Source organism: Pongo abelii, chromosome 8, assembly GCF_028885655.2.
Source record: "Pongo abelii isolate AG06213 chromosome 8, NHGRI_mPonAbe1-v2.0_pri, whole genome shotgun sequence".
NCBI classification, from domain to species: domain Eukaryota; kingdom Metazoa; phylum Chordata; class Mammalia; order Primates; family Hominidae; genus Pongo; species Pongo abelii.
Window position 1 is genome coordinate 53,595,720 of NC_071993.2, and position 9,965 is coordinate 53,605,684.

Below are 9,965 nucleotides of genomic sequence, written 5' to 3' on the forward strand. Positions count from 1 at the left end.
TTATATAATATGTGATCTTTCGTGACTGGCTTCACTTAGCATGATGTTTTCAAGGTCCATCCATGTTGTAGCATGTATCCGTACTTCATTCCTTTTTATTGCAAAATAATATTGTATTGTATGCATATACCACATTTTATTTATCCATTCATCAGTTGATGGACAATTGGGTTGTTTCTACTCTTTGGCTATTGTGAATGATGCTGCTGTGAATATTTGTGTACAAGTTTTTGTGTGGATATGTGTGTTCGTTTCTCTTGGGTATATATCTAGGAGTGGTGGAATTGCTGGGTCATATGGTAACTGTCTGTTTAACCTTTTGAGGAACTACCAGGCTGTCTTCCAAAATTGCTGCACAATTTTACATTCTCATCAGCAATATGAGGGTTGTAATTTCCCCATATTCTTGCCAGTACTTCTTATTCCGTTTTTCTTTTTGTTGCATGTGCTTTTGGGTCATATCTAAGAAAGGTGTCATTTCTAAGCCAAGGTTATGGAGATTTGCTCCCGTATTTTCTTCTAAGAGTTTAGTAGTTTTAGCTCCTACATTTAGGTTTATTATCTACTTTGAGTTAAGTTTTGTATATGAGATAAGGAAGGGGTCTAATTTTATTATTTTGCATGTGGATATCTAGTTGTCCCAGCATGAATTTTTGAAAAGACTGTTCCATCCCTGTTTAGTCATCTTGGCACCACTGTTGAAAAGCTTATTTTCTTTCTTCTTCTTTTTGTAGAGATGAGGTCTTGTTGTGTTGCCCAGGCTGGTCTCAAACTCCTGGCCTCAAGCAGTCCTCCTCACCTTGGCATCCCAAAGCACTGGGATTACAGGCATGAGCCACTGTGCATGCCCAATTTCTTCCTATCCCACTACAGTTTTATGTTCCTTGAGTGAAGGAACCAGATTTGTCTTGTTCACTAGTGGGTACCCAGCACTTACCACAGTCCGTGATAGATACTCAGTTTGTATTTGTTGAAATAAATAATGGAGGGAGAGAGAGGCTGAGGAAAGAGTGTAGAGTGAAAAGAGGAAGGAACATAGAGTCATCGTGTGAATAAAGGGGGAAGTGGGTTTTTAGGGGGAAAATCAGTAGTTATGTTTTAGCTCTGTTACATTAAATTCCCCCACTAATGAGCCTGTTTCTGAATTCTGTTCTGAATTTATTTTTTAAAAATCAATGTAGTGATAAAATAGGTACCACATGCCATGGTTAAAATGCACACTACATAGGAGGTTACAAAACAAAAAGTGAAAGTTTCCTTCACCATCCAACCCTCTCCCACCAGTGCTGCTTCCATGCTGGTGAGAAGGTTTTTTGTATGTCCTTCCAGTGATTTATTATGTTCATCCCAGCACATGTGTATCCCTTTCTTTAGAAGCATGTGGACAGAAGAATATTGTTCATATTGTTGTTCCCTAGAGTCTATCCTGGTGCTCCTTCCCTAATAGCACTTGTAAATGTTCTTCATTCTTTTTATCAGCTACATAGCATTAAGATGTAGGATGCACTGAAAATTGTTAATCCAGTTCCCTGTTTATTGATATGCAAAAGTTTATTTCTGATAGGAAAGAATTCAGTTGAAAAAAGTAACTTGAAATTGTGATTGTGAAATATGTGATTATTATTTTTATTTTCATTTCTAAAAATAATTTATAAAACAGTTTAATATATTTTTATATTAGTATCTGAAATTTAAAAATGGATATAGAATAAATAAAATGTAGTAATTTGTCATTTGAAGCTCTTGGGGAAAAAAAAAAAACCTTTTTTTCTTTCTAGGATGTCACAGAACATCCTAGAGTTGTTTTAGGAATTAAAATTAATCCTGCATAAAAACCAAGTGCTTTTTGGAATTATTTTTCATTTAAGCATTTCTTTCATTTGAAAATCTTTTTGAAGGTTGTGTGTTGTTTACTCTTTTGTAGGCCAGCGTTAATGACTGTCGTTGATGGAAGACATGATGTTTGCATCCGTGTAGAATCAAAGCTGATAGAGAAGATTCTTCTCAACATTTCTGCAGACTGCCTCAACAGAGTGATAGGTAATATATCAGTGTGCCATCAAGAGGTTGTTTTATTCAGGAGTATAAATGGTATATTGGAACAGAAAGAGCACTGTACTTTAAATTAAGAGTTTTTCTGTCCATATAAAAGCAGAAGGATAATTTAGCTTAAGTGAAATATGAGCCTATGTAAGTTAGAAGGTTGACTTGCTTTACACCTGCTAGTACATGAATAGTGGGAGGCACCTAATTTCTTCTTAACCTATATTTCCCATTGGTAAGCAAAAACTATTTTACTTAACTCTAGTTTTATAAGTCAATGAGTGTGTGACACAATATATATGAAGATAGTCCACTGTCAGTGGAATGGATTTGCAAGATCTTCAACTGTGATGTCTTAGTCGTCAGTGGCTAAGAATAAAGCAAAGATAATATATTTGTCAGGTATTCAAACTCCATTCCTGTTCTCATTAGCCTCAGATCCTCTAAGCTGAAGAGCTAATCTGGTTCTGTGATTGCTTTATCTTTTAATAGTAGATTGTTTTTCGTGTTTGTTTTTTAGTTGGTGTCTAGTAATTTTGGGTTAAATGCTGAACATTGCATATGTTAAGTAGAACAGTACAAACTGAGGTAAATAGTATTTGTACCTGGAAACAGGCATGCCTCTTCTGGTCCTTTACTGGAGGTGAGGGGTGAGCAGGATGGTCAGTCTTGTCATATGTTGAGTTGGATTTAGGTTTTGTTGTTTCTCTGGTTACCTTCAGGTCACCACTGGTTTCAAAGTATCTTGTGCTTATGGTGGGAAGTGGTTCCCCAGTATTCCTGCTCCACCATCAACATAGCCCTCCACTCTGTACCTGGGCCTCAGAGAAAGTTTCTTTCCATGTTCTTGCACCTCCCCAAGTTGCACAGGCTTTTGTTGGTTGTTATTTGGTGCATCCTAACCTGGTGGGCGGGAGCAGGGTTGTTCCTCTTTGGTTCTGGTCCAGCCCCAGTCTTATACAGGATCTTGCATATGGCACTTTCTTGGTAGCCCTGTCCCTTATGTGGCAGTGGCAGCTGAGCTCTGTCTTGTGTCTTTGGTGGGTCTTGTGTGGTCCTGGCCCTGCCCCAGCAGTAGGGGACCACTAATGGTCTTGACCCAGGGTGGTTTTTCAGTCCTCCCCCAGGATGGAGAGGTTTATTTTTTTCTTTCCCTCGTCTGTACTGGTTCCTCACCTGTACCCTGGGGCAACAGGATTTGGTGTCCCTCCTCCAGCAATTGAAGGCTTTTGTTCCTTAAAGGGGAGGCCAGATGGTGCTTTGCGTTTTGTAGTTGGAAGCTTTCTCTGATGTCTTGCCCTGTCCCCAGTCTTATGAGCACCTGGTGGAGGTGAGACATACTACGTGGAAGAGCCTGTGAGGATGCAGATGTTCCTTATGTTGCTGACACTGGCAATTCATTGGCTTTTTGCAATTAATTTATTAATAAAAATTAATCGCATTCTTCTTTCCTGCCTGTATGGAGACCTGTCTTCTTCCTAAGGCCTGCCCCAAGGGAACCTGTGCTCCTGTTGCATCTCCCTGGAGGCACCTGTCTCCTTATGTTTCAGTCTTTTTGGCTGTTTTACAACCTTGGTTCTCATGTGTATTCAAGAAAATGATGATTTTATATTTATTCAGTTTTCTTCCAGTAACCGTTAGGGTAGGAGCCACTCTTTCCAGCTTTCTACATCCTAATTAGAAGCCTCTCTTCTTTTTTTTCCCGCATTTTCTTAATTTCATTTTTATTCTTTTGGCTATTTTCATTCCTTTTCTTAATGTTACTTATATATTTTCAGTGTTATCTCTTCTTTTTTTTTTGAGACGGAGTTTTGCTCTTGTTGCCTAGACTGGAGTGCTGTAGCGCGATCTCAGTTCACCATAACCTCTGCCTCCTGGGTTCAAGCAAGTCTCCTGCCTCAGTTTCCCAAGTAGCTGGGATTACAGGCATACGCCACCATGCCTGGCTAATTTTGTATTTTTAGTAGAGATGGGGTTTCTCCATGTTAGTCAGGCTAGTCTTGAACTCCCAACCTCAGGTGATCTGCCTGCCTCGGTCTCCCAAAGTGCTGGGATTACAGGCGTGAGCCACCGTGTCCGGCCTATCTCTTCTTTTTTGCATAATGTAAATTAGTCTTTATCTCTTAGAGAAGCATCATTCTCATATCACATATACTTCAGTGTTTTGTCCATTCTTGAGACAATTAAAGTTGTACTTCTTGGCGTTAATTAGATTGTGATCATAAGTCAAAATGTCATTAGTTATAACGTGGTCATCAGACCATGCAGACTATTACTAATATTGGTTATGTTTTAGTTTATCACAGTGAAAATACAAAATTTAAAAGTTATTGTAGAGAATTATCATACCCCTCAAAATATGTCATTGGTCCTCCAGTACTCTGTAGTCCCCATCCAAGAAAGACTGTGGTAATTGTCAGGGGGTTAGTACGGTCTGAGCATGGTCGATGGTGCTCTGTCATTCTGGTATTGAACAACCTGCCAAATGTCTTGATTAGATGTCCTAAAAAAGTGAGGGGAAGAGTGTAGGACAAATGCAAAATAAAATAACACATTTAGCTATACTTTCAGTATTTTTTGTTATTGAGGTTCAATATTTCTTAAGTGACCGATTCAAGATTCTTTTGTATAAAAAATAAATGTATGCATAAGTAACTGTGATAAGAACTGTGGATGGATAAGAGCACACTTCTGATGTACTGTAGCATAACCAGAACTGCTGTCGGTCTGAACGGTGTGTTATCTGGGCCTGTTTCTTGTGTCAGGGGGATCACATGCTGTCACTCTGGAGTGCCTCAATAGCTTGTAACTAGAAAGAGAAGGTGTAGGAAGAGTAATTTACTTACCTATTCATTTATTTAGAGACAGAGTCTTGCTCTGTTGCCCACGCTGGAGTGCAGTGGCACAATCTCAGCTCATTTAAACCTCTACCTCCCAGGTTCAAGCAAATCTCCTGCCTCAGCTTCCCGAGTAGCTGGGATTACAGGCATGTGCCACCACTCCTGGCTAATTTTTGTATTTTTAGTAGAGACGGGGTTTTACTGTGTTGGCCAGGCATGTCTCGAACTCCTGACCTCAAGTGATCCGGCCACCTCAGTCTCCCAAAGTGCTGGGATTACAGGTGTGAGCCACCGCTACTGGCCAGGAAGATAAATTTAAAATGGGTTTGAGAGTTGAGGAACCAAGAGAAACAATTAAGCCATTCAATGTGTGTGCTCCTGTCAAGCTAGCAGCGATCTTGAGAGCTCTGTGTTTTCATCTTCCGCAGTTCCTTCCTCAGAGATCACCTATGGGATGGTCGTGGCAGACCTGTTCCACTCCTTGTTGGCAGTCAGCGCAGAACCTTGTGTATTGAAGATTCAGAGCCTTTTTGTGTTAGATGAAAACAGCTATCCATTACAACAAGATTTCTCCCTCCTAGATTTTTATTCTGACATTGTAAAGCATGGAGCCGATGCCCGTCTCTGAGGCCGGAGGAAGAAATTGCAGGCATTTCAAGGAAGAAGTACTGAAATGATTTGTCTTTTGAAATAAATGAATGACAGGGCTTTTGCTTTGGATTTTTTATGAAATATATTTTACAAAGAGAATTGCACTAGCTACATAAATTAAAACTTTTTTCTAAGGAAATCCTGTGAGGTTTAAAAAGATTGTTTTTGTCTTTTGGTTTCTTCCTTTCTTCTGGAGAAATGATCTACCAGTCAAGGCAGTATGTAGCAGATCCCTGGGAATTAAAGGTTTGCCCATTTGTTCACTGTATTTAGTCCCTGCTACGTTCCAGGCATTGTACTAAGTATGGGGACCCACAGGGAAGACATTCCCTCAGAAACTGCTGCAGTGCTTTCACTTATCCCTACCTAAAAAACTGTCAGTGTGAAATCATTTCCTTGATTATAACTATAATGATAATGGATTAGTTTATATAAACCTATGTTTAGACAAGTTCAAGACAAGCATGTCTTTCTATCAAAAGTATTGAAAATGAAGAAAATGAGATCATGTTTCAATTTATTAAAGCAGGGCAGAGCGTTCTGTGGTTAGTTTGTGTCTAGGATTTGAGTGCCTTACTGAATGTATTTACCAGCAAACATGTAGCAATCTGTTCTCTCATTGTGATTGTGGAAGAAGCTCATGTAAAATGGTAGTCATTAATGAGGAAGTATGGCGTGGTACTTATTCTGTAAGTTCAGAGTATGCCGAGTGTTAATAGATTATCATATCGCCTGAAAATAAATTTATGATGACATGAATAAGCTTATTCTACTCTGTGTAGGTTTTTAAAAATTCCTTTGGTTCAGAGGTGCTTCTTTTTTTTTAACTTGGCTTCCCTAAGAATGAACCACAAGAGTTTTGTGATTCTTTCAAAAATAATATGCCAAAATGCCTTTGTGGGAGCACACACACACAAATACATGTTTCTGTGGAGAAGGATCCATAGCTTTCAACAAATCCTCAGAGGGTTCTGTGACCAAGAAAGATAAGAACAAGGCTTTAACTGATGAGTTTCTTTGTGGGGGAGATAAGGGAATTAGAGCAAATGATTGCCAAAGTTTTGTCTAGTAACTAATAAGGTAGGTACAGAAAGAATTGACCCCATTTTGTATCTAGAGAGACTGGAATTCAAACAAAATCATTGGCTCCCTTCAATGATTCATCAAATGAGTGATGATACTTGAGCCTGTAGTTGATGCCTTCTAATCTGTGCTCTCTCAACTATAACCACACTAGGTGGAGATTTGGAATTCTGATATAAAATCTGCCCAGTCAATGTAGGCCAACCAAGAGAGCTGTTCTCTTACGTGTGCCCTTCCCCACTTTGTCCTCAAGTGGGGACCTAATCCCTACATCAACCAGAACATAATCCCCAGGAACAGATGGCTCTTCACAACCTATTGGGAAGAAATCTTTAAACCATTTCAGGTGAGTCAACAGATCACACCAACATCTCTTCACAGTTGTTGGTATGTATTTCATTAATTAACACATATTTCCAGGAGCCCTTATTTAGGTTGGGAACTGTTTCCTCCAGTCCTGAGGAATCTGAGCTATCTACAGAAGTTACGAGCTATTTAAGTGGGATCAGGATCAGCCCATTGCTCCTGCTATGGTCTGAATGTGTCATCCCAAAATTCTTACGTTGAAACCTCATCTCTGATGGCATTCAGAAGTGGAGCATCTGGAAGGTGATTAGGTCACGAGGGCTGTGCCCTTGTGAATGGGATCAGTGCCCTTGCAGAAGTGGCCCGAGGGAGCTTCTTTGTCCCCTTCTGCCACAGGATACAGCCAGAAGGTGTCATCTTTGAAGCAGGAGCAATTCCTCACTGGATTCTCAATTTTCTGGCGCCTTGATCATCCCAGCATTCAAACTGTAAAAAATAAGTTTCTGTTACTTATAAATTGCCCAGTCTGTTATTTTGTTATAGCACCCAGAACAGACTAAGACACCTTCTGTGTGTATTCTTTACCTGAGTTGACAAGTAAGTGTCTTTACTCTGTTATGTTTTCATAAAACTCAGTGGGGGGGGGGCCAGAGTGTCATCCAACAGTCCCATATCTGGCAGTCTCATGGTGGGCATTTTAGGGAGACCTCATTCTTCATCTCCTGATAGTTCAGCTTGCAGGGACAGCTCTCCTATTTTTAGAGAACCATTTTTACTTGTTAGTCACTTAGTTTCCCCAAAGGTATCCTTTTCCTAACAGCGGTAGAGGCATTCACCTTTCTCCCCACTAGTAAGATCTGTGCTGTTTCATTTTACATCTTGTTTTTTTTTTTGTTTTGGGTTGGGGGAAAGGGGGCTGATCATCAAATGAGTTGACAACACTGGGTGCATGATCCACCCTGCAGACGTTCGCTGAATGTCTACCATGTGCTAGGCACTGAGAATACAAAGACACGAATGTCTGCCTTCTGTAAGTTCACAGGCAAGCTAGTGAAGAAATATTTAAACAAAATTATATCAGTGCCAGGATTAAATCCATGTGGAATACAGAGCCAAGGCAAAAGAGGTAACAGTAAGATGGGTTTGTTAGTCATGACTCTTGGTTGCAAGTGATAAAAACCCAACTCAGAGTAGCTTGAGCAAAAAAGGGGGACTTGATAGACTCACATAAACGAGGGTAGTACCAGCTTAAGGCACAGTTGAATCCTTTGGCCTAAATTACCTGGTTACCCCAACTCCCCAATTTTTGTTTCTTTCTTTCTTTTTCTTTCTTTCTTTCTTTCTCTCTCTGTCTCTCTTATCAGAAGAGGTCTTTTATGCTGTTATTGCAAAAGCGTAGATGTTTCTACAGAGTTTTGATAGGATAACATTTTCACAGTGATTATAAATTTACATCATCCCTAGAATTCTAAACTACTGGGATCTGAGGCCATAAGTTGTTTAAGAGTATTCTGACATTACCTTAGATTCAGCAAAACTTGTAGTTGATCATGCCTTTCTTAGAAGAAAATATCTGTAATTTCTCAGATATGTCATACAGATATGTCTCACAATGAGACAGAAAAACTAACCATCCCTATGTTTCTTATTTTAAGTGATATATTTGTATCCTGATGGGTTTCTAGGTGTTGGAACACAGGTCATGAATCATAGAACAATTAGAATAAAGTGTTCGTCTTTCTCAGTAGTTTAATTCTGGCCCTTGATTTAATGTCAACAGGGGAGAAATATGTGAGAGGGGATGAGGTTTGCCAATTAATTGTCATTATGTCTTTGGAGGTCTTGAACCTGATTTGTTATTAAGAAGTGAATTCTACCCACTTAAGGCATACATTTGCTAAAGGTGACCTCTCTGCTTCCACATTGTTAAGAAATCGTGATTTCTTTCAGAACCATCATCAGCTTTACAGTTTTTGAGGAAAGATCTAGAAGCCTGTTAAATTGGACTTACCAGGCAGGGTTCAGCCCAGGAAACCCAGGCCACTCTGGGTATTCTAAACAGAGAGAGATTAATGTGGAATTCAGGTGTTTGCAAAGGTATTGGAAGGCTGGAGGAGCAGGCATCAGTCTGAGCTCCAGGAGGCTGCCACATGAACGGTAGATTCATGAAAACACACCATTGGCTGCAATCTTAGACTGAGGATGCAGCTGCTGGCATCCCGGCAACTGACTCTCAAGCACATGGAAGCTGGGAGTTAGTTGCTGCTGCCCAAAACTCAGTCCCCACAGCTACACTTGCCAGGAGCAGTAGCTTCAGGAAGATAGCCTGGATTTCACTCATCTTCCATATTGCACATGTGTGTGTGTCTCATTGATGGAATATGATTCACACTGAGAGCTTTAGCTGCAAGAAAGTTTGGGAAATATGTCTTCTCTGAGGCTTTTGGTCTTTGCAGTTCAGGAGCAGTTAGGAGGTGGGACTGGTTGGTTGCAGAGTGAGCTGATTTACTGCACTTAGTCTAGCTTATTAAAGGATGAGCTTATAAACACCCAAGGTAATATCACAATACATAAGTGCCACCTAATTAGCTGCTGTTACATGGCTAGTGTCACCTTCATTTGAGGATGGAAACTTCCCCAACTTCTTATTTTGAAAATTTTCAGAGCAAAAGTTGAGAGAATAATGTAATGGGCACATTTATACCTTTCATCTTCATTAACCAAATATTACTGTTTTGGCACACTTGTTTTCTCTCTTGTGGCTTACTCTCCATCCTTTTTTTCAACAAAGCATTTGAAAGTAATTTGCAGACATCATGAAATGTAAATACTCCGTGTGCGTCTATTTCTTCAGAATAAGGACATTCCCCTACACAATCACAACTCCAAATTTGGCTGATTTTATCTGTTATTTTCATTATCACAAATCATGTTGTGCTATAATAATTGATTTACTTCTCCCCTGCTCTGTGAACTCCTTGAGACAGGGCCGAAACCTAATTTGACATTGTGTTTCTACTGCATATTGCAGCACCCAGCTTA

The 9,965-nt window shown here is 39.8% G+C and overlaps 1 protein-coding gene across 11 annotated transcripts in view; it reads left to right on the plus strand.

Annotated features, from left to right (window-relative positions):
- Window positions 1-6,293, plus strand: part of SHLD2 (shieldin complex subunit 2) — a 93,141-nt gene extending 86,848 nt beyond the window's left edge. For 10 of the 11 annotated variants that reach the window (XM_009236032.4, XM_063727071.1, XM_009236033.4 and 7 more), the window contains 2 exons: window positions 1,925-2,040; window positions 5,312-6,293. In XM_009236032.4, coding sequence (XP_009234307.2) covers window positions 1,925-2,040; window positions 5,312-5,511 — 316 coding nt within the window. In that variant the 3' untranslated portion in view covers window positions 5,512-6,293. 11 annotated transcript variants of the gene reach the window in all.
- Window positions 6,294-9,965: the final 3,672 nt, after the last annotated feature.